Here is a 24,944-nt window from a genome sequence, read left to right as displayed (position 1 = left end):
TGCCTTGTACATTCTAGTTGTATAGTAAATATTAATTCAATGTTTGTATTATATAGTCAATCAATAAATATTGTTAAAATATTTTGGAGATACCCTGTTTCCCAGAGCTAAGGGATGGCAAACAGGCTGTGCTCAGAAATTGTTATAACAATAATCCTTAGCATCCTGTATGATATTACCCTCTAGCAAAGGGTATTACTTGGATCATCTCCAGGTGTTCACTGAGAAATTTAGCCTCCCATTTCCCAGGGCCATCCACTGCATGTTCACAATCCCTGTTCCTTGTGTGCTCCTGTTCCTATCACAGAACCAGTGTGGGGTGCTTTACCACACAGAGTAATCATGACTGTCACAACTGATTGTTCCCCATATGACCCAAGAATACCTATATTGTCCCAAGAAATGCCAACCAAGAGAACTGTCTTTAGACCATCAAGAATAATTGTATTGTAGGCCAATCTTTTACAGATATATAGCCCCATCATCAGGAGTATTAAGCCCTTGGGGGGGAGAGCGTGCTTCCATCTGCAAATATTGTTTTCCTCATTCTGAAATTAATTACACTTCTGTTTGTGCCCTGACTCCTCTGTCTCTGACTTGCTCTATCTCAGCTCAGGCTGGGGCAGTTGATCAAAGCACATTTTTGCTATTATGGTATATAATGTATTCCTGGTTCTGCTTGTTTTGTTTAGCATCATTTCATGTATATCTTTCTAAGCCTTTCTATTAAAAATTTTTTTATAATAGTTTTATTTTTACAGATACATGCAAAGAATACACTTTTGCAAAACCTTGTGTTCCAAATTTTTCTCTCTTTTTCTCTAAGACAGCAAGCAATATGATATAAGTTAAACATGTTCAATTCAAGAAGACATTTTTTGAAAATCTTAAGGGTTCTATTAAAGGAAGATTTATTATTATTATTGTTGAATGAGGTGAAAGTTATGTTAAAAAAAAAATGGAGGTTTGGGGCTTTATGGTAGGAACTGTGTCCTTTCTCTGATCTAGCTGAATGTAAACCTCTTTATATGACTTTGTTCTTTCTTTCCAAAAGGACAGGGCAGCCTCAGTAGAGGCCTTCATCATGAGTTTTGTCGAGTATGAAGAGCTCATTAAAGAAGGGGATACTGCCATCATTTTCTTGGGCCATGGCTCCATGTTCCCAGTACAAGTCCAGCATGGGGCTCAGACTCAGACCAAGTATGGTGTGATCCGTCACTCAGCCCATCTCATTGGCCAACCCTATGGCTCCCGGGTTACCTGCAGCAAGGGGGGCTGGGTTTATGTGCTCCATCCCACCCCTGAGCTTTGGACCCTGAACCTGCCACACCGGACCCAGATTCTCTACTCCACAGACATCTCCATCATCACAATGATGCTGGAACTGAAGCCTGGCTCCATTGTTTGCGAATCAGGTGAGCTTAACACTGGGAAGAATGAGGTCAGTTTATACTGGAATATATCAGTAAGGCTGACTATAAATGGAAATTTTTTAAGTTGAATGTTATTTGAAGAAAGGCTTACCTTACATAGAAGTCTTTTGTCAAAGAAATATTTCCCTATCCTCCATTCTTAGACCTTTAAAACATCAAAGATTTACAGCTAAAAAAGATCTTCATTTCAATTCAAAAGAGTTTAGATAAGGTGGAATACCTGTCTTCATAGGGTTTGCAGTCTATTAAAGGGGAGAGACACATATTAAGTACATTACCAAGAAATAAAAAAAGTATGATGAGAGGAATCTCATTACAGACCGGGGAGGATCAGGGAAGATTCGTTTCTCTAGCATTTCAATAGAATTTATTTATTTTTAATTTTGTTTTATTTGACGATATAAGTGATTTGCCTAGGATTGCACAGCTATTAAAAATCTGAGTCTACCAGTCCTGAAGTCAGGAGGACCCCAGTTCAAATCTGGTCTCCAACACTTAACATTTCCTAGCTGTTGTGACTCTGGGCAAGTCACTTAACCTCAATTGCCTCAACAACAACAACAACAACAAAAAAAGAATCTGAGGCTGGATTTGAACTCTGGTTCTCCTGATTCTCAGGCCCTTGCAAGAGTTTAGAATTTAACTGACAAAAGAAGAGAAGGAAGGACCTTCTGGGCATAAAATAATCTGATAGTAAACATTCCTTAAGCACCTGCTATGTACCAAACACTGTTCTAAATGCTGAGGATTTAAAAGAAAGATAATCTCTACCCTCAAGGAGTTTGTAATTTAATTTTTAAAAAAGCTAAATGAACTTATTTGATCTTCTGAACAATCCTATGAAGTCAGTACAATTACTATCCCCATTCTACAGCATAAATTAACTAACTTGCCCAGTGTGCTAACAGAGGAAACATCTGAGGCCATCTTTGAACTCATATTTGACTCCAGGTCTAGCACTCCATCTATTGCACCATTTAGCAACTTCCTAGCAACAGGCCTCCTCCAGGAGAGAACTAAGGCTGACAGTAAATAGCAAAACCAGGCTCTCGGATACTGAATATAGGCTTTTGTCACTATCGCAGGATGCTTTCCTTTGCCAGTGGGGTAGGGCATGGGTGACCCTTCTGGAGATCCCATTTCCTTATCTATTTTAATTGAAAGGATAGAACTACATGATCTCATAAGATCCCTTCCAGCTCATAATCTGTGATCCTTCCAACTCTGAGATTCCAGGAGTCCAATGAATGAACGAAGGAATATTAAAAGTGCCAAATCCTGTTTGGCAAGGGGGTGGGCTGCTCAGCACTTTCTTTACTTTCTGGAGACATTCCAGAAGTCTCAGCCTATTTCTCTGCCCCCAGGGAGGCTGATTAGAACTAGTCATCTCCTGTTATTTTCTTCACTATTCCCCCTATTTCTGCCCAGTGAGTGAGTGAGTAAGTGAGTATTTTTTTACAGGTCAATTCACTAAACAAGAGAAAGGCAGATGAATTAACAAAAAGTTCTCTAGTTTGGAAATCAGGTGATTGACTTATGTTCTGTGACCTTAGTTGGATATGTCTCAGTAAACTATCAGGAAACTTATTATCCCACCTTGTCATTCTCCTAGGGCTTTTTGGGACTCTGGAAGGAAGTATATTTCCTGAAAAGATCTAAGACTCCATTCCCAGTCCTGGGAGGTGAGTGGGAGAATGTATTAATTAAATTGAATATGTTCTTCTCTCATTCTCCCATGCATCTCAGGCTTGGCTGCCCCTTTCCCTAGTTTCTGATTGGTCTGAGCTTCATGGACCTGATAATAATGATATTTTTCAATATTCTTGTGTTGAACATAACATTTAATCATTTGTAAAGTCTATTTTAATCTGCCATCTCATTTGAATTTTTGTAATAATCCTATTTGGGGAATGTTGATGTTTTTAAGATGCTGTATATTGAAATCCTCCCTGTTCTAATAGGCTTAATTGAGCAAATCACCTGAGTAGAGGTGATGTCTCACTGTATTTATTTTTCTGCAATTAGAATAGAAGTTTCTTGAAGGCAGGAACTGTTTCATTTATGTCTGTGATTCTCCAGACTGGTCATTTAATAAATGCTTGTTTAGTTGAATCCAGGCCATACTCCTATCTTCAGCTAAGAGAAAGGGAATTATGAAAAGAAAAGAAAAAATGGGGAAAGGACAGAAAAGTGTGAACTAGAGGATGAGAGAGAAAAGACAAAGAGAATTAGGAAATGGAGGGAAAAACAGTAGGAATGAGAGAGATGGAGAGGAAACAAAAAGGAAGAGGAAATAGAAAAGGAAAGAGATGTGGAGAGGAGACAGGGAAGCAATGAGAGAAAGAGGCTATTAAGTGAAGCCATGGATGGTAGATGGATTTTTTTTTCAATTTTCAATAGTATTTTATTTTTCCAAATACATATATAATTTTCAACATTCATTTTTGTAAGTCTTTGTGTTTCAAATTTTTCTCCCTTCCCTAAGACAGCAAGCAATCTTATGTGGGCTCATTCTGTGCAGTTCTTTTAAATATATTTCTATATTTGTCATGTTGTATAAGAAAAATTAGATCAAAAGGGGAAAAAAAAACATAAGAAGGGGGGGGAGCAAATAAACAAACAAAGTGAAAATCCTATGTTTCAATCCACATTCAATCTCCATAATTCTCCCTCTGGATGCAGATGGCATTTTCCATTCTAAGTCTTGGAATGTGGGCAGTAGATTATTGGCCTTTTCCAAAAGCAAAGATAGTATTAATTTGATTATTAATATTGATTGAGAAATGCAAGATTGGCAAAAAGTGAGAATAGTATGGACTTCCCTTTTGTTACTATAGAAAGCCTTAAAGTTGCTGGGGTGGGGGAGAAAAGTTTGTGGTTCTGCCATCTACTGGAAAACTGGATAGCATGTGAAATATGGTCTGGGGCCCCCTAAATTAGATAGTCAATTATGGGAGTTTTCATTTACTTATTCATCAGTCGGATAGTTTACTCAGCAAATCTTTGCATGACATGGTCTTGAGTTTCCTCACTGATCTCTTTTCTCTGGATTTACTCTAGCTTTTCAAAGTCCTTTCCAAATTATAGCATCCAAAATTGAACACTAGCTATTGTCTGACTTGGGGAGAATATAATGGGATTATTATTTTTCATGTTCTGGACCCTATGCTCTCTTGGTGCTTCCATAGGATAATTTTAGATTTCATGAGCTTGTGGTCCACTAAAATCAGTAGATCTTTTTTCATAGGTTATTACCTAATTAGTTCTGTACTTGGGAAGTTGGTGTTTTGGCTTTGATGTGTATCTGTATTAAATTTCATTTTAACTTATCAAGATGTTTTTATATGCTAACTCTATTAGACAGGCTGATTAAAAAAAACTGTTCCTCCTGGCTTTGTCATCTCTAGATTTGATAAAAATATGTCTTCTCTACCTTCATCCAAATCCTTAATAAAATATTAAACAACACAGATGTAAGAATGCCTTTGTAAGGACTCTCAGGTGTAGACATCTCCAAGCTACTAATAATTTCTCCTAATTAAGGAGTCCTGAATTCACCAAATCTTATTCATTAGCCCATATCTCTCAACTTGTCACAAAAATGTCTTTAGAAGTTGTCAAATGCTTGACTGAAATCTAGAATCTAGCATGTTAAACTGTGGTTCACAATCCCATATGGGGTCTTGTAACTGAATGTGAGAGTCGTGAAATTATGATTTCTTATCAGTAAATATTTGATTTGTGTATCTATTTTATATACCTGTATACTTGGGGTCATGTAAAAATTTCTTGGCTGAAAAGGAGTTGTGAATGGAAAAAGTTTAAGAAGCCTTGGTCTAGATCATCCATATCAACAACACTCTCCCAATATTTCCTGTGGCAGGATCAGAACAAAGTTAGTCCATCATGAACTGTTTACTTTCCTTTCTTCTACACTGCAGCAAACATCCCTTTATTGATATATTCTAGATTTTTCCAGTAATTGAGATCAAGGTCTCTGGCCTTGATGATTGAAGATGCAGATTTTACTTTCTGGTGTTTGGATTTTTTGTTTTTGTTTTTATTCGCCCTCTACTATTCCTGTTGCCTATGACCTTTCAGAGATCACTGACAATGGCTCAGGAATAACCTCCATTCTTTTTATTTTTAAAATTTTAAAATTCATTTTGAAGCTTTTTATTGACAAAACATATGCATGAGTAATTTTTTCAACATTGACCCTTGCAAGTTTTCTGTTGCAAATTTTTCCCTTCTTCCTCTCACCTCCTCCCCTAGATGGTAGATACATGTTAAATATGTTAAAATATATGTTAAATCCAATATATGTATACATATTCATAATTATCTTGCTGCACAAGAAAAATAGGACCAAAAAGGAAAAAAAAAAAAAAAAAAAAAACCCTGAGAAAGAAAACAAAATACTAGCAAACAATAGAAATCTGAGTGGAAATGCTATATTGTGGTCAATACTCATTTCCCACAGTCCTCTCTCTGGGTAGCTGGTTCTCTTCATCACTGAATAATTGGAACTGGTTTGAATCATTTCATTGTTGAAAAGAGACATGTCTATCAGTAGTGATCATCATATAGTCTTGTTTCTGTGTATAATGATCTCCTGGTTCTGCTCATTTTACTCAGCATCAGTTCATGTAAGTCTCTTCAAGCCTCTCTGAAATCATCCTGCTGATCATTTCTTACAGAACAATAATATTCCATAATATTAATATACCACAACTTATTCAGCCATTCTCCAACTGATGGGCATCCATTCATATTCCAGTTTCTTGCCACTACAAAAAAAGCTGCCACAAACATTTTTGCACATGTGGGTCCCTTTCCCTCCTTTAAGATCTCTTTGGGATATAAGCCCAGTAGTAACACTGCTGGATCAAAGGATGTTCACAGTTTGATAACTCTTTGAGCATAGTTTAACTTAAATTTGTAAAGACACAAAAAAAATAACATTTCCGTTTACACACAGCACAGACTAAAAGGAGGATTCTCTATAAAACATGAATTTACATTTTAGATTGTTTGCTTTTTTGAAAAATAATGTAATAAGGACTTTTCACTATTTTTGAAGCTATTCTGCTTTATATGCTTCCTTTTACATTCTTTTAATCTCTGTTTTGTGCCTTTTATATATTTTCCTCCTCACTTTAGAGATAATTATCATTCAATGCAAATAATGTATACATATGTGTAAAACCATAGTATACATACTTCCATTTGGGCATTTTTTTCCCCCTAGGGAGTGTTAAGTGTCTGAGACCAGATTTGAACTCGGGTCCTGAATTCAGGGCTGGTGTTCTATCCACTGCACCACCTAGCTGCCCCATTTGGGCATTTTTTAATACTCAAAATAACTTAGTTGCTTAAAGTTGATCTTAATTATTGTTATTACTGTATGTAGTCTTTTCTTGGTTCTGTTAATTATAATCTTATGCTGATCTTTCCATGTTTTTCTAAATTCAATGAACTCATCATTTCTTATAGGCCAGAAGTCCTCTACATCATAATCAAGATCATATGCAATCAGAGGGTATAAAGTGGTTTGGTTTTTTTCTCCTAAAATTGATTATGATTACTGTAAAAATATGAAAAGCACCTGTATGTGCAAAAAGTGTTTGTAGCAGCCATTTTTTAGTGGCAAGGAATTGGAAATTGAGCTTTTCAGTTGGGAATGGCTAAGTTATAATATATGAATGTAATGGAATGTTCAATAAGAAATGATGAGCAGACTGATTTCAAAAAAGCATAGAAAAACTTACCTGAATTGCAGCTAAGTGAACTGAGCAGATGCAAGAGAACAAGATTACATAATAATCAACTGTGATGGAAAGAACCATCCCCATCAGAGAAAGAACAATGGAGACTGAATGTGGCTCAAAGCATAATATTTTCACTTTTTGTTGTTTGTTTGGTTGTTTTTTTTTCTCTTTTTTTTTTCCTTTTACCTTTTTAATCTGATTTTTCTAATGCAGCATGACAAATACGGAAATATGTTTAGAAGAATTGCAGGATTACTTGCTATCTATGGGAAGGGATAAGAGGGAGTGAAAGAGAAAAATTTGGCACACAAAGTTTTGCAAAGGTGGATGTTGAAAAATATCTTTGCATGCATTTGGAATAATAAAATACTATTTTAAAAAAGAGTCACCTTCATGATGATGATCTCTAAGGACTTTTCCAGCTGTAAATCTGTGATTCTTTGTATTTCACTGTAAAATTTTAGGTCATAAGATCCTGCCTAAAAACCTTTTTTTTTGATACTTGCTTTAATGTGCCTCTCAGTCTAGGCCTTCTCTTTCAAAAATTCTAGGACACAATGGTTATGTATCCCCAAAGTTTTAACTATTTCTACTTCTGCAACCAGTTTTCTCATCATTCATTAGCACCAATTCCAGAATAGCAGCTTCCTTTATTGTTTCCTGTATCTTTTGAAGAATGAAATTCCAAAGTCAAGCCAAGAAAATGTCATCTTCTCAGCCTTTGGCAGAGAGAGAGCCTCAGCATGTCTGCATAATTGAAGTATCCCATCACTACTATGTCATATATCCATGCTAGATAGTGAGCTCCCCATTACCAGAGTTTCTCTAGCAAATCTGGGTAACCACTTGTTGGGTGTGTCAGAGTGGGGGATTACTTGGAATATGACTCTTAAGGGCCTTCTGCAACTGTAAGAGTCTGGGATAGGGCCAGGGCCCTTGGTCTAAGTACCATGAACATAGTCTAGCCTTGGTTATACATCGAGTGAGGGTGGACAGGGGGAAGGAAAAGGAGATGGAAAGAGAGAAGAGTAGACTCCCCTTGTATTTAGTCAGGAGACCTGACTTAATTAACTATGTGAGTGAGCCTCTTTCCATCTTCTCCCAATGTAAGGGGCTGGCCTATATAATTTCTACAGCGCTTTCTAGCTCTGACATTCTGACTATTTCATGTTCTGAGGGCACTCCTAGCTACACTTCTATGATTCTCATGGGCAGCGAGCTATCTGGGAGGCAAACATTAGTGAGGAGATTTAAGCTGCTGGGGCTTCTTGCTGTGGTCCTTTAGCTAAAGCTGACCCCTTTCTGCTCTGAGGGCCTAATTCTAAACTGGTGTGGTCCCTTTAAAAGATGATTGGGTTTTGCTTGTGACTTGAGGATTGAATGAGTCCTTTGTTTAAGGTCTGTTGTCGTCCTGCTTTTCCTGTTGAGCATTGTAATGGGGGGGGGGCGGTATTGGGGAGAGGGAATTTAGAGTAGAAAAGGCTTTTGATGGGCTAGTAGGGCTGTCTTTCCCTCATCAAAGAGAAGCACAGAATGTCAGTCTTGGAGGTAATGTGAAGGCTGGAGGGAGCTCTAAAGTATAGGTTGTCCCCATATCTGGAAGGCACCTTAAAATTAATCTAATCTAACCATCTTATTTTAAGAAGGGGAAACTGAGGCTCAGAGAGGGAACATGATTTACCCAGGATCACACAGCAGAACCAGGATTTGAACCCACATCTCAACACCCCATCTAGATAATGTTCTACCCTAGCATTAGTAAATCCTTAGGGGATTTCAGATTTCTGTCGTAGCGTAATGAATCCCAACCTGGCTTTTGGAGAGAGGGATCAGACCTACAGTGTCATTCATTTAAGACCTGAGGCTGACCAAAGAGCTTTCAAACTGTGTATATACCCTTTGAGCCAGCAGTGTCTCTACTGAGGCCTTATCCCAAAGATCATAAAAAAGGGAAATGACCCATATGTGCAAAAGTGTTTGTAGCAGCCCTTTTTGAGATGTCAAGGAATTAGACATTGAGGGAATGGTTGAATAAGTATTGATATATGGAAGTAATGGAATACTATTGTTTTGTAAGAAATGATGAGTAGGTGAATTTCAGGAAAAACCTGGAAGTACTTATATGAACCAATGCTGAGTGAAGTAAACAGAACCATAACATTATAAACAGTAACATTAAGATTATGTGGTGATCAACTATGATAGATCTAGCTCTTCTCAGTAGTACAGTGATCCAAGAAAATTCCAATAGACTTGTGATAGAAAATGCCAGAGAGAGAACTATGGAAACTAAATGTAGATCACAACATATAATTTTCATTCTTTTTTGTTTTTTCTTCCTCAGATTTTTCCCTTTAGTTTTCATTTTCTTCTCTCACAACATGACTAATATGGAAATATGTTTAAAGTAATTGTATAGTATAATCTATATGAGATTGCTTACTGTTTTGGAGAGAAGGCAGGGAAGGGAAGAAAGGAGAAAAATTTGGAATCTTACAAAAATGAAAGCAGAAATTTAACATTAATCAAATAATCTCAATTTTAAAAAAATGATCTGAGACTAAGTTTATGGTGCTGTCACTGGAAGTGCCTTAGAATCACAGAATATCAGAATTGAAAGGGGCTTCCCAGCTCCAATTCTGTGATTCCCATAGGCAGTAAGCATGTAGCATAGGATCTAGCATCTTGGTCTGCTCTGTTTCCAGATAATGGACAGAGAATCTTGCTCTCCAGTCACATCTTCATTACTGATAAAAAAATCATAGAGACTTTCTAATCTAAGCCTTTTCATTTTTTGGCTAGGGAAACTGAGGTCCAGAGGGAGACAGTGACATGGATAGGATTTTAACCTAGGTTTTCAGCTTGCTATGTTTTAGGGCATTTTCCATATAGCATGATAAAGATGATTGTGTACAGGCTTTCCCCTGGGCAGCCAGTCCAAACTGGCCTTGTCTGACTCTTAAGTTAGATTGGGGCCTAAGTTTCAATAGAGGCTGTCTTGGAATTAGTCACTCAAGGAAGGAGAGCAGAGTTTTTCCCTTTCTTCCCAGCCTACTTCTTCCAGAATAGTGGGAGGTATTGGAATAATGATGAGGGCTTAGAACAATGGTTGTTCAGATATGGGCCCCTGCCCCTAGGTCACCCAGCACTTGTGGGAAGCTCTGTCTTGTATTTTTTTTTTTTAAACGGATATTAGGAGGTTTTGATGTTGCAATTATGAATCCTAAAATCATTTTTCACAACTGAGGAAATCTTTTTCTACATCAATTTTGACTGACAATCTGGAAATGTAGGTCTCTTTCTCAGCTTTGCCTGATGCTCGTTGTATAATTTGGAATCTATGTCCCTTTTGGGTCCTCTTTCTCTTTTACAGAATGAGGATTATAATCCTGCTTCTCTTTCAAGGGTCATTATGAGCTTTTAGAAGAAAAAATTATATAAAGCACCCATTTTTACCTAGGGCTCCCTAGCTTAGAAAGACTACTGAGTGTCTTTCCTTTGATGAGGAAAAAATATTCCAGATCTGCTTGAAAAATAGCAACAACTTTTTAAAAAATATTTTTTGGTTTGTTTTTCTGTCAACTTAATTTTTCAGTATATCCTTTCCTCATTCCTCCTCTGATAGAGACATTCATTATAACAAAAAAGAAAAAAAAATAGCAAAACTAATCAAGCCATCTTAAGTAGTTTGATCTTATATAGTCTAACATTTATTATTAAGTCCCTATTATTATATTATTCTAGGCCTTTATTTTTCCACATCCCCTCCAACATTGGCTATTGATGTCTTTTGTCTTCATCAGTTTACTAGGTGTGAGATAAAATATCCAAGTTGTTTTGACTTAGACTTATCTATTTTGGCTTTCTTCTGTGATTACCTCTGTCTTTTCTTTAATTAAAAATTCTCCTATTAGCCATAGCTAAAAAAAAAAAGTCCCTGATTGCTTTCTCTTTTTATTTGTTTATATAGTATTTAATATTTAGTATTCTGGTCATTTATTCCTTTTGAGTTCATTATGATCTAGTTAGGTGGCAGATCAGTAGATAGAGCCCTGAGCCTGGTAACAAGGAGACCTGAGTTCAAATGCAGCCTCAGACACTTACCAGGTCTGTGACCCTGGTTTCCTCAGTTATAAAAAGGGAATAAGAATAACATAATAATTTTGAGGTTCAAATGAGATAATGATGTCTTCAATGTTAGGTGTGGTTAGCAGAGGAACTGATAAAAATTAAACCATGAGGCAGACAGGGAAAAGGTACCGATAAGAGTTCAGTTTAGCTCCATGGAACCACCCTCTGGGGAAGTGGTTCAGTCTGAAATCCAAGTTATGTGAAACCCCTGAGACTTACCTTCTGAGCTGTCTCTAGCAGTCTTACCTTGATGTGCTCTGTCAAATCCCAGTCATGTCCCTGAGATTAAATTTTCCCTGTAAAGTCTACTTCTGGTCATCCCATGGCTGCTGCCTTCCTTTGGGTCAGTCTTCCAGGATACTCTGCCTCGTGGTATTTTTTCCCTTCCCCTTTTCCATGGGGAAAAGTATTCCAAGATACCATGGGGTATCTTTCCCAACTCCACTATGCTTCCCAATCCCACTTCTTACAGCTAACTAACTCTTTCAGGGTACTCAGTCTCTTTCAGGATTTAGCCTGCCAGCTAAGGACATGCCCCAACCTCATGGAGAGCTCCCTTTCTACTAGGTAATTGTGACTTCCACTGAGGAACTTGTCTTTGATATGCACTCCCCCACTCTATTTCATTTCATAGTTACTATTCCTAGTTTATATTTATAAATATATTATATATATTTATATTATATCCCTTCAATAAATCTAATAAACCTACCTTTTGTCAAAGAGAATAGCCATTGTGAATTCTTCACATGACTGAATCCCAACTTTTGGTGCCTACCATTGTTTGATATCTCTATCACCCACATTATTTTGATCCTTGAACCACATTAATGGTATTTTTGAAGTGCTTAGAATAGTGCCTAGCACATGGTAGGAGCTTCATAAACGGTAGTTATTATTAGGAAGGTTTAAACCTATTCATACTGTTTTGCAGTTTTCCCAGAAATTATTGTTGAATAATGTGTGTTCTTAGGTATATTGAACACTGGGTTATTAAGTTTAATTGCTTCTGGTTCTTTTTTTTAATCTAGTTTGTTCCATTGATACTCTTTTCTATTTTTTAACTAGTTCAAAATACTTTTTATGATGAGTGGTTTAGTCATCATTTATTAAGTCTCAGTTATTTAATGCTACATGTTGTGCTATTTGCTAGAGATACAAAAAGAGACTAGAAACACAGTGTCTTGCTAGGGTGAATCTTGAAAACTATCTTTGCATGTTTTTGGAAAAATAAAATGCTATTTAAAATATATATAAAGACCCAAGGAAATAATGGAAATAAATTTTTTTTTTTTTTTAAGAGACCAGAGGTGGAACTTACATGCAAATAAAGTTGAATTAGTTTCTACTAAGTGACTGAATTTATTCTGGGAAAAGTTGTATTTTAATGGGATATTCCCTGACTCCACCCATATTAAATTATAAGCTCCTCCAAGGCAGGGACCATCTTGTGCTTCTTTGTATCCTCAGCCCTTAACAGACTAGCTATTGTTCATTTGTGCCTGATTCTTCTGACCCTTTACTATCCTTAGGGTTTTTTAGGCTGAGATACTGAAACAGTTTGCCATTTCTTTTTCCTGTGAATTTAGGGCAGTAGAGATTTAAATGACTTGACTTGAGTCACATAGGTAGGAGATGTCCAAAAATGCTATTTTTCTTCATTGTTTTCCTTAAGTTTCTAGACTTTTTTATTTTTCGGATGAATTTTTGACATTATTTTGTCCAGCTCTCTAAAGTATCTATTTGATTGGTACCTACTAAATCTAAAATTGATCAGATAGAATAATTTTTATGATGTTGGTGGCCTCTTCATGAATGCTATTCTTTGGGCTATGCAAATCATTCCTTACTTCTTTTTTGAAATTGGTTAACCGTGTAGTTCTTCTAAACATATTTCCATATTCATCATGCTGCACAAGAAAAATCAGATCAAAAGGGGAAAAATCCAAGAAGAAAAACAAAACAGGCAGCAACAATAATAAAAAGGTAAAAACACTATACTTTGATCCACATTCAATCTCAATAGTTCTCTATCTGGCTACTGATGGCTTTTTCCATCACAAGTCTCTTGGAATTGCCTTAAGTCATTTCATTGTTGAAAAGAGCCAACTCCATCGAATGTAAATTAACATGTGCTATGTTCACTTATTTTTTCTGTTCTTTTATCTCTCCCATGATTTTTCCATTTTTCTCTGATTTTCTTTCCCAACATGCTTCATAGCAATATGTATTAAAAATAAATTTACTACAATAAAAAACCTAATATATTTATTAAATATTTTTTTAAAAAGGAGCCAAGTCCATCACCATTGATCAATCTTCACATATTCTTTTTGTTGCTAGGTACATTGTTCCCTTGGTTCTGCTCACTACATGTCATGTCAGTTCATATAAGTCTTCAGGCTTTTCTGAAATTAGTCTGCTGATCGTTTCTTACAGAACAATAATATTCCATGGAAATACTATTGATTTTCTGGGTTCTATTTGTGTCCTACTGTTTTATTGAAACTATTGTCTCCAGTGATATGGGTGATGTAGACACCAGATGATAGAGCCTCTAAAGTTGGGGTTTGGCCATGTGAAGAATTCACAAGGGGCATTGTCTTTGGCAAAAGATTTATTTAGGGGAATAGGTTACAGACAAAATGAAGGCATATAATAGACACCAAAGGTAAATATGAAATAGAGTTGGGAGACTATATAGTTAAAAAAGAAAAGAGGTTTCCCCAAGAGGTGGGAGAAAGCCGTTGTTTGGCGGAGTAACCAGAGTTAGCTAGAGGCAAGGAAGGCACTATTGGGGGAGTGAGTATCTTATTGTGGATTTGGTCCTGAAGAGAATTTAGCAAAAATTTTCATCATAAGCAGATCTTTTAGGAGGGAAATGTAACCGTAGGGATTGTGAAAGTACTAACTGAGTTGGGGAGCCTGGTGGCTGACTAGGTGTCAGACCTACCTAAAGATATGCCAATCAAGATAGTCTGGGAAAGTTTAATTTCTTAATTTATGTTAATTATCTCAAAGATTGTTGAATCTGTCTTTAAAGATGCTAACTAAATTGGAGATTAGAAGGAGGAATTAACTGTTAACTAAACTTCACTTTATTCTGTTCATTTCTTCCAGCTCTTGACCAATTCTCCAGTATTTTCTAAGTACTAAACTGTTACTCTTTAGCTGATAAGGATAGTTTTGTGTCCTTTTTCTTTCTTTCTTTCTTTTTTTTTTTTTTTTTTCTGGGTTTATGCTTTTGATCTCTTTCTTGCTTTATTGATCCATAGCATTTCTAGAACCTGGTCAATTAAGAAGGTGGGGTCTTTGCCTTGCCTCTGCATTTATCTAGAAAGCTTCAAATGTTTCTTTGAGGAACTAGCAATGATAATGCCCCATATTTGCATAGTATTTTTGGTTTTTAAAATGTTTTACTTTTAGCGGAAAGGGACCTGTATGTGCCAAAATGTTTGTGGCAGCTCTTTTTGTTGTAGCTAGAAACTGAAAGTTGAATGGATGTCCATCAGTTGGAGAATGGTTGGGTAAATTGTGGTATATGAAGGTTATGGAATATTATTGCTCTGTAAGAAATGACCAGCAGGAGGAATACAGAGAGGCTTGGAGAGACTTATATGAACTGTTGCTGAGTGAAATGAGCAGAACCAGAAGATCACTATATACTTCAACAACAATGCTGTATGAGGATGTATTCTGATGGAAGTGGATATCTTCAACATAAAGAAGATCCAACTCACTTCCAGTTGATCAATGATGGACAGAAATAGCTACGCCCAGAGAAGGAACACTGGGAAGTGAATGTAAATTGTTGGCACTACTGTCTATCTACCCAGGTTACTTATACCTTCGGAAGCTAATAATTAATGTGCAACAAGAAAATGGTATTTACACACATATATTGTATCTAGGTTATATTGTAACACATGTAAAATGTATGGGATTACCTGCCATGGGGGGGAGGGAGTGGAGAGAGGGAGGGGATAATTTGGAAAAATGAATAAAAAAAAAATGTTTTTTATCTAATTCTTCCAATAATAACTGTGATAAAGTATAGGAAATTTAGAATAGGATAGTTGACTTGTTCAAGGTCAGAGCCAGGATTGTCAGAATCAGTGATTGTCTAATCTAAAAAGGACTTTTAGACCCTTTAATTATAGACCAGAGCTCTAGGTCAAAATTTAAAGCCTTTATTTTACATGTCAGGAAATAACTCAAATGAGGAGATATACTAGAATCCAGGTCTCTTTTCTCCAGGTCCTCTCATTCAGGGTCTCTAGATTTCAAACCTGATATTCTTTCTATTATTATACATTGGTCTTCTTGCTGAGGGTTAAGAAACTGGAATGTATGGAGACATCTGTAAAGAATTCTTGGGCTCAAATCTGTCTTCCATTCAGGGGGCAAAAAACATTATTGTGACACTTAGTGAGCTGGAAAAGTTCCTAATGAACCCACAATTAACAAGAGAGAAGGTAGTGGGCAAAATTTCCTAGCAAACTTTGAGATTAACAAAGGGGAAGATGCCACAAGGTGGGCTAAATTTTTTTTTTTCCCCCTGAGGATGGGGTTAAGTGACTTGCCCAGGGTCACACAGCTAGAAAGTGTTAAGTGTCTGAGATCAGATTTGAACTCAGGTCCTCCTGAATTCAAGGCTAGTGCTCTATCCACTGCGCCACCTAGCTGCCCCTGGGCTAAATTTTTTTTTTTTTTTTTTTTAATTTTTTTTTCACAGTATATATGCATGACTAATTTTTTTTTATAACATTATCTCTTGTATTCATTTTTCCAAATTATCCCCCCCCTCCACTCCCTCCCCCCATGACAGGCAATCCCATACATACTACATGTGTTACAATAAAACCTAGATACAATATATGTGTGTAAACACCATTTTATTGTTGCACATTAATTATTAGCTTCCGAAGGTATAAGTAACCTGGGTAGATGGACAGTAGTGCTAACAATTTACATTCACTTCCCAGTGTTCCTTCTCTGGGTGTAGTTGTTTCTGTCCATCACTGATCAACTGGAAGTGAGTTGGATCTTCTTTATGTTGAAGATATCCACTTCCATCAGAATACATCCCCATACAGTATTGTTGTTGAAGTATACAGCGATCTTCTGGTTCTATTCATTTCACTCAGCATCAGTTGATATAAGTCTCTCCAATGGGCTAAATTCTTAATGAATTAGTGATTAACAAGGGCAAATTGAGAGGAATAACTTCTGAGGTTGGAATTTGTAGCTCAGTCTCCTGTTTGTATGTAGTAAGCACAGGAAAGACCTTAGGAACAAGATAATCCTGTCAATTGCCCCTACCCTATGACCCATGTAGACACTGGGTTGCTAGCTAGGATGTGGCCTTTTGCTGGAGTCTTATTCACCTTATCATTCCCATTCTCATCCTTGTTTAACAGAGGAGGAAATTGAGGATTGGAGAAGGACTCAAGTTGACACAGTGATAGCTCTCCTCTTCTTCAGTTATTTCTTGGACTTCCAAGGGGGGAGGGGGGGACATGAATACCATCAGAATCATCTGTGGGATTGTTATGCCACACTTCTCTTTTATTCTCTTTTATCTATAAGATATCTATAAGAAGGAAGGAGTTCACCCAAAATCACACAGGTATTAGGTAACAGAAGGAAGATTTGAACCCAGGTCCTTTTGCTTCCATGTTGGAGGTTTATTGAACACTGGGTTATTAAGTTTAATTGCCTCTGGTTTTTTTTTTATCTAGTCTATTCCATTGATACAGGCTGTAACTTGGGATAAGGAGAATCAGTCTGGTCTCCAGAACCTACCAGAGTAGCCATGAGGCATAATTCAGACCAATAATCCAAGCGATGTATATAGTAGAACTCCTGGGTCATCTCTTTTTTACAGGGACAGCCAAAGCAGTGCAGAGAGCTCTGGCCTAGTAGTCAAGGAGATGCATGTTCTCATCATCCCAGCCCTTTTGCTCCATCTATGACCCTACTCAAATGAGGAGTTTGATTCCTTCTCTGTAAATTGAGTATAGTGACCTGTTTTGTCTTGTTTGTCTTGGCTGATGGAGAGAGTTGGGAAGGGACAGAGAGATGATGAGAGTGAGAAAGAGATATAAACAGAGAGAGAAAGGAAGAGAGAGGAGAGGAGAGGAGGTTGGAAAGAAATGAAGGAAGGTAAGGAGGAAGGAGATATAAAGAGAAGAGAAAATCTAGGAAGGGAATTTTGGTTGAGGAAGTCATAGAGATGGTAAATAAAACAGTTGATTGACATATTTTTTCCATAGGCAGTGATTTTATTATAGAATGCATAGAATAATTTTTTTTTTTTTTTTTTTCAAAAAGCCCCTTTTAGGTTGCCACGTGGCACTATTACTCAGTCTATAGACATTTGCCATTTTTCCTTTACCAGTGCTCAATCCTAAGCTGTATATCAGGAAGTGTTGAAGCATTCCTGCCCTCAGAGTTTTCCAAGGTGACATGGAAGAAACAAAGGTGGTACAGTATAGGATCATAGAGGGACCTTAAAGACCAGCCAGTCCAAGTGCTTCATTTTACAGATGAGAAATCTGAAACACAGAGAGATTAAGTGACAGAAACCAAATTTGCACCCAAGTCATGTTGATCCCAAAGTAAGGTTCTTTTTTATAATTTCACACTGGGTTGTAATATTGACTCTGACTCTGTGACTTTGGGAAAATTACTTCAAATTCTCTAAGCCTCAAATTTTCTTATCTATAAAATGGGGATAATAATAACTTTCACTATTTTCCTCACAAGATTGTTGGAAGAGAATGCCCTTGTAAGTTCCACAGAAGCTTTTATTGTTGTCAGAGAGCTGATAGAGAGTGGAAAAACAAGATGGGAGTAGACTACTAGCAGGCCCTAGATTGCATTGTCCAGGCAGAAGATGCTGCAAAATTTCAGAGAAGTGGGCTGTAGGAGACTGGAATGAACAGGAAGGGCTTCATGGAGGATGCCAACTTCCCTCTGCTTCTCCCTCCACACGTTTCACACCAACCAGTCTCTTTTCACATATCCACTATCCATGAAACAACTAGGTAAATCACTTGCTAGTTGTGTGATTCTGGCTAATTTACTTAAGCCAACATCTGCCTCAGTTTCCTCGGCTCCAGAAATGGGAATAATTAAATAGCATCTATCTCACAGGGTTGTAAAAATCAAATGAGATAAAATTTGTAAAATGCTTACAATAGTGCCTGACAGTGTCTGGAATATAGTAGGAGCTTAATAAATGCCTAGTTCATTGAGTTGAATGGATTGATTTGATATACTCTTTAATGTAGCCAATCTATAATACTTTCTGCCCATTAAACATACTTTCCTACTTAGTTCATGATGTATAAATAGAAGAAGTAGCTGGAAAGACTCAAACTGTCAGACTTGTTAAGGAGCATTTGAAAATGTGTTTTTGTTTTCTTTAGAAATTGTGGGTTTTTTAAACTTTATTTTTACATTTTAAACATTCATTTTTAAATTTTAGGTTCCAAATTCCCACCCTCCCATTCCTTCTTCACTCATTAAGAAGGCAAGCAATAAAATATCATTATACATGTAAAGTCAAGCAAAATATCTTTTCTTAGTAACCATGTTGTGAAAGGAAAAAAGGAAAAAAATTGAAAAGTGAAGAAAAATATGCTTTCATTTGTGTTCATAGTTCATCATTTCTCACTTTGGAGGTAGATAGCATTTTTATGATGGGTCCTCAAATTATAATAAATCATTGTATTAATCCGAGTAACTAAGTCTTTCACAATTGATTCACGTGATTATTTTTATAGTATTGCTGTTACTATGTAGATTGTTCTCCCAGTTCTGGTCACTTCACTTTGTATCAGTTCACATATATCTTCCCATGTTTTTCTGAAACCCTCCCCTTCTCATTTCCTATAGCACAGTAGTATTCCATCTCAATCATACACCACAACTTGTTCAGCCATTTCTCCACTGATGGAGTTTCTACTTCTTTGCCATTAAAAAAAAAAAAAAAAAAAATTTAAGTAAATAGATTCTTTGCCTCAATTGCTATCTAGCCTTAATCTCTGAATGAGTATCTCTCAAACTGAGATCTATTGAAGGCCAAGGTTTCCCATTTCATTCAGGGCCATCTCCAGTCATCCTGACCTCTACCTGGCCTTTGAACCCAGATGGCTCTGGAGGGGAAAGTGAGGCAGGTGACCTTGTATAGTCCTCCCTCATTGTAACCTAATTCACTTGCATGTCATGGTATCATCTTCCTGATGTCATGATCCTTTTCAAGAATGAAGGACAAATAACAACTTTTTTGTCACCACAAAAAGAGTTGCTATAAATATTTTTTGTACATATAAGTCCTTTTTTTCTGATCTTTTTGGGTTTCGGAACTAGTAGTGGTATTCTTAGATCAAAGCTTATACGCAGTTTTATAAGGCTTTTCGACATAGTTCCAAATTGTTCCCCAGAATGGCTGGATTAGATCCACAATTCCACCAACAGTTCATCAATATCCCACTTTTTCCACAGTATATGTCATTTTCCTTTTCTTTCATGTAGGCCATCTGATAAATATGAAATGGTACCTCAGAGTTAGTTTGCATTTCTCTGGCTATTATTGATTTGGAACTGCATTAGTGACCTTTTATTGTCCCTATGGGATTCTTCCTATGAGACTTTGAGTTCTACAAAGTATCAAGAGTATTGTTCTGTTGATCTCACCCAAGCCATCCAGCACAGGCTTCACACAATGGAGGGCTCAGAAAATATAAGAATTTGTGAAATTTAGAAAAATATAAGAATTGTGAAACTCTCCACAACTCCATTTGGGGTTTTGGCAGAGATACTGGAGTGGTTTGTCATTTCCTTCTCCAGCTCATTTTACAGATGAGGAAGCTGAGGTAAACTGGGTTAAGTAGCTTGCCCAGGGAAACACAGCTAGTATCTAAGGCCAAATTAAGCTCAGGTCTTTTGGATTCCAGACTTAGAACTCTGTGCACTATGGTGCCATCTAGCCACTTGTGCAGTGAGTACTGAGTAATTAACAGACCTGGCTTTGAATCCTGGCTCTGTCATTTCCTATGACCTCGAGCAGATTGTTTCTGTATGAGCCTCAGTTTCTTTCTTTTTTTAAAATAGCTTTTTCTTTTTTTAAATTGAAGCTTTTTTATTTTCAAAACAAATACAAGGATATATATATTTTTTTTACTATTGACCTTTGCAAAACCTTGTGTTCCAAATTCTTCCCTCTCTCCATCCTAGATGGAAATTAATCCAATATATGTTAAACATGGTAAAAATATATTTAAATGGAATATAGGCATACATATTTATACAATTATCTTGCTATACAAGAAAAATCAGATAAAAAGGAAAAAAATAAAATAAAATTCATAGCTTTTAATTTTTTCAAATACGTGGAAAGATAGTTTTCACAAAAGAAAACCATCTTTGTAAAACTTTTGTGTTCCAAATTTCTCCTTTCCCAAGCAATAAGCAATCTGATACAGGTTAAGCATGTACAATTTTAAGAAAAATTAGATCAAAAGGGAAAAGACACAAGAAATAAAAAAACAAACAAACCAACAAATAAACAACATTCAAATGAGATAATATTTGTAAGCTCAGTACAGTATTAGGCCCTTTTCCCCCCCTCATTTCTCTTGCCTTAGAAACTTCTGCTATTTGCTCAGATCAGAGGTGAGATTTGAACTCAGGTCTTCTTAACTTTGAGGTCTCCTGCCTATCAGCTGTTTAAGACTTGTGCTTCAGGCTGACACCATATGAATGCAAAATTGAGGATTGAAAAAGTAGATCAAATCAAACTAAACCCATATGCTTTTTTCAAAACTCAGGTTACTAGATTAGACTTGGGGATGCCGAAGAAGGTATAGTTAGGCTGGATTTCAAAAACCTGGTTTGCTGTCTTTCTAGACCTAAAGATGCAGCTTAGGTGATGGCACATTGAGGGAAAATGGAATGGGTTGAAAGGGCTGACCCAAATGATCCTTAATGTTGATTAATTGTTTCTGCTTAGAAGGAGGTCTTTAGTCCAGTATGTCCTTGTTCGTGTCTTAGGTAACAACATCAGATTTACAGATTCCCAGAGCTGAAAGCATAGCTAGCATGTTGGTGACTTGAGTGAGGATCCAAAAGGATTTCAGAAGGTTAAAACTAATCTTGGCTTTTACTTCTTTACTTATTATCTATGAGAATTTTGTAAAATGATCAGACACAATCCACACATACCCATACATATTTAATGCATGTATGGCTATATGTAATATAAATGTATATATCACATATATCTGTGCTCCCAGAAATAATACATATGCATGAATACATACCTATACAGTATGTTCATATATCTATATACATCTAGTACATGGATGTATATACATATAATGTGTCTGTGTGTACTATGCCTGTTTATATGTAACATGTATTTGGAAGTATGGAAGAATGGTAATTTCTGGCTTTTAGTGAATTGTGCCAAATGGACTTTTTTTGGTAAAGTACAAAGCCCTGGGGAAGGCCCTTGAAGAAACAATGAAAGGATCTCCCTAAGGGCTGCCTTGTGAAAAAGGGATTAACCCCTCCTCTGTGTAGTCCTGGGGGTTAGAGAAAGAGCCCTGGGTGGAAGATGCAGAGAGGAAGCTGTCAGGACCAATTTAGCACAATCCAGGAGAGGAAGAGGCCAACTTGGGAGGAGGTAAACAGCTTGCATGTTGTCTACCATTGGTAGAGGGATGTAAGTAAGAACAACTACTTTTCTTGGATTTTTGTTATTATTATTATTTTTAGAGAGGATTCCTATTCATTTTGGAGGGGATGGCTTCCGAGATCTCTTCCAACTCAAAGATTGTGTGCTCTTATTAAGTCCTTTAAAAATGTTTCTCCCTTGGCATTGGACATCAAGAGATGCCATTCTGCTGGCAATTTCCACTTGCTCTCTGATATTCCAGTTGTTGACCCCTTCCAGAGATCAATCCTTTTGGCCTGGGTCTAGGAGTAAAATGAGATGAAATTCTAGACTGGCTCTTTTGTTCCTTGAGTGGCCCTAATACAAAGGCTCAGGGCTGGAATTTCAGTCCCAGCCCCCATTGTGGAGAGTGGGGAAATTCTGCCCTGGCTTCCCCCCTCCCATTCCTCCAGCGCATGCTGGCAGTGCTACTCCTCCCCCCAACTCCTGGTGTCTTTCCTAGCATTCCATCTGTCTCTCCTTCTGTTGGCAGGGAGGGCCTGCTGGGACTGGAGGGCAGGGAGGCAGACTATGGCTGGCAGAGATCGGTGCAGGGGGCTTCTCCCCATCCCGCAATCACCCACGTACATTGCCCTTTGCCATTGCTCTCTCATCCTATTTCCCCATTTTATCCCTGCTAGATTCCTAGATGGGGTTCCAGTGTACCCCATATCTGCCCCCAAGCAGTTGAAGTCAGTTTCTAATTTTTTAGGTTTCTGAACTAGAAGAGATCTTAGACATACTTAAGATACCCTCATATAAAGCCTTCCTTTATGTTATACCTCATAGAATTTAGCATGGGAAGAAACCTTGGAGAAAGATGGAGTCTATCCCCTCCATTTGGAAGATGGGGAAATTGAGGCCCAGGGAAGTAAGGGACCCTAGTTCCAAATCCAGTGTTTTCTAGTCTGTCTGTCTGTCTGCCATGAATCTCTCTCCACTGTGGTCCATCCAAGCACTGAGCTGTCATCAAATCAATCTGACAACATCACACTTTTGTTCGGTAAATTCCAGCTTTAGTATCAAATAAAATTTTCTGTTTGTCTTCAAAGTCTTACCTAATCTGGTCCCTCCCTACTTTCCAGTTTTCTTACATCATACTTCCTCCCAAGGACACAGGCCTATTGCTGTTTCTCACAAGAGACATTCTTTTTTCTGATTCTGGGCATTTTTCTGACTTCAATGCTTAGAAATTCTTCCTTCCTCATATCTGCCTCCTGGCTTCTTTCAAATCTCAGTTTCTATGGAAGCCTTCCTGACCCCCTTAAATCTAGTACCTTCTGGTACCTTGTTGATCATCTCCAGTTTTATGTATCACTCAGTCATAAGAATCCCTTGGCTGTTGTCTTTCCATTAAGCTTCCATGTCATGGATGATGCTGGGGGATAGGTTTAGTTTTTTCCTTTCTTTGTATCCCATAGCGCTTAATACTATCCCACCATTTTGCAGGGCCTTTTTCTTTTTTCTTTTTTTTCACTTGCTAAAGCAATTGGGTTTAAGTAACTTGCTCAGGGTCACACAGCTAATTGTCTGAGATCACATTTGAACTCAGATCCTCCTGACTTCAGGGCTGGTGTTCTATCCACTGCACCACCTAGCTGCTCCATGGGACTTTTCCTTTAATAAATGATATCTCTTAATTGAATTCTCTTTTAGAGGAGGAAAAAAGAAAACCCTCTTTTCTGGGGAATGGAGGATAAGGCAGGACTTAGTAGGATCTCTAGGGTAACAGTTGTGATTTTTGCCTCCTGCCTGAACAGTAGGTTTGACTTTTAGAATTGACAGTTATCTAGGTATGAGACCTGTATTTATTCTGATATTTTCTCTGAGTTTCCTATAAATTGAGAATAACTTCCTTAACAGAAGAGTTGTAAGGAAACCAACTTGTAAACCTTTAAGTGCTAATAGAGATTTGAACCATTAATTATTGCTTTTTATTACCCAGCCTGAAATTTCCACTGTAGTTACTGTCATAAAAGATGCTACATAGGTATTTGTTTAATTGGATTTATAAGAGACAATGTAATGTGATGGAAAAAGCCACAGAGAAATCAGAAGACCCGGGACGAGGAGGCCTGGCTTTGCATTTAATAGCTCCGTAACTGGTTCAGTCATTCAATCTCTTTGAGATTCTGTAAAATGAAGTCATAATTGCAATTTTCTGTATAGTCATCTTTTTTTTATTATTATATTATAGAGTATCTGTTTTATTCCATAAATTTAAAACAAAATAATATTTTTTTGGTTGAAGCACATTTATTTTTTAAAATGTATTTTATTTGGAAAAAACAGAGTAGGAAAAAAACAACAAAAGGAATTCAAAACAAAAAATAAAATAAAAGAGAAGATTGTTATGTACTCGGCAGAATATATAATAGCAAATGATCATATCAAGAAAGTCTATGTATTAGTAGACAAAGTACTATTTTTAAATGGCCTAATGATCCTATCTCCATAGCCTATTGTGAGGACAAAGCTTTCTAAGCCTCTGAAGCTTTATAGAAAGAGAACTGCCAATTGAATAGAAAGCCTTCAATCTCAATTAAGTGTTCTCACATAGATAATGCTTTATAATTCATGAAATATCTTAATGTTCACATTTTTCCTATTCTCCTTCTTACTACCGGGAGAAGGAGCTGAGCCAGAGGTTATGTCCCCATTATATAGATGAGAAAATTGACTCATATAAGTTACTTAGGTTCCCAAAAGGCATGCCAGGAATTGGTCTGGGGATTATTGGGAATTTTTTACATGCATTCTTGTGCAAGTTTCCCAGTTATGCTTCCAAACTTCAATAATTCAGTGTGCCTTCCTCATAGCAAACATAGTTTGAGAATCACTGATTGGTCTTATGCCAATCTAGAGCCCAGATTGCCAGGGTTTTAC

At 37.0% G+C, this 24,944-nt stretch overlaps 1 protein-coding gene across 3 annotated transcripts in view; it reads left to right on the top strand.

The window, feature by feature from the left end:
• Nucleotides 1-24,944, top strand: part of LOC141556666 (tRNA (adenine(58)-N(1))-methyltransferase catalytic subunit TRMT61A-like) — a 47,327-nt gene that overhangs the window by 2,831 nt on the left and 19,552 nt on the right. For 2 of the 3 annotated variants that reach the window (XM_074291183.1, XM_074291184.1), the window contains exon 2: nt 1,055-1,415. In XM_074291183.1, coding sequence (XP_074147284.1) covers nt 1,085-1,415 — 331 coding nt within the window. In that variant the 5' untranslated portion in view covers nt 1,055-1,084. The remainder of the gene's footprint in view (nt 1-1,054; nt 1,416-24,944) is intronic. The other variant, XM_074291185.1, reaches the window with a different exon arrangement.

Source organism: Sminthopsis crassicaudata, chromosome 2 (assembly GCF_048593235.1).
Source record: "Sminthopsis crassicaudata isolate SCR6 chromosome 2, ASM4859323v1, whole genome shotgun sequence".
Classification (NCBI taxonomy): domain Eukaryota; kingdom Metazoa; phylum Chordata; class Mammalia; order Dasyuromorphia; family Dasyuridae; genus Sminthopsis; species Sminthopsis crassicaudata.
Note: the sequence above shows the minus strand (reverse complement) of the source record. Positions and strands in the feature narration are given on the sequence as shown.